We start from the raw sequence: 246 nt of genomic DNA, 5'->3' as shown, positions 1-246 counted from the left end.
CGCGGCGCGGCGCAGCTTGCTGAGCTCCTCGGCCGCGCGGCAGTACTGGGCCTGCTCCTCGCCGCCGCTCGGGTATGTCTGCTGGATGAACTTCACCAGCGGCTTGGCCAGGTCCACCTCCGAGGTCTTCTTCAGCTGCACCGAGATGAACGTCGCCATGGCAAACTCCTCCGTCGCCGCGCCGGCCAAAGAAACTGCGGGACGACAGTGACGAGGCCGGGGAGCGCCGGGGAGCGGGCTGGCGGA

The 246-nt window shown here is 69.5% G+C and overlaps 1 protein-coding gene across 1 annotated transcript in view; it reads right to left on the bottom strand.

Annotated features, from left to right (window-relative positions):
• PDCD6IP (programmed cell death 6 interacting protein) overlaps nucleotides 1-240 on the bottom strand; it is a 43,802-nt gene extending 43,562 nt beyond the window's left edge. The window contains 1 exon segment of the mRNA XM_006759605.2: nucleotides 4-240. Coding sequence (XP_006759668.1) covers nucleotides 4-159 — 156 coding nt within the window. The 5' untranslated portion in view covers nucleotides 160-240.
• Nucleotides 241-246: the final 6 nt, after the last annotated feature.

Source organism: Myotis davidii, unplaced genomic scaffold, assembly GCF_000327345.1.
Source record: "Myotis davidii unplaced genomic scaffold, ASM32734v1 scaffold395, whole genome shotgun sequence".
Classification (NCBI taxonomy): domain Eukaryota; kingdom Metazoa; phylum Chordata; class Mammalia; order Chiroptera; family Vespertilionidae; genus Myotis; species Myotis davidii.
Note: the sequence above shows the minus strand (reverse complement) of the source record. Positions and strands in the feature narration are given on the sequence as shown.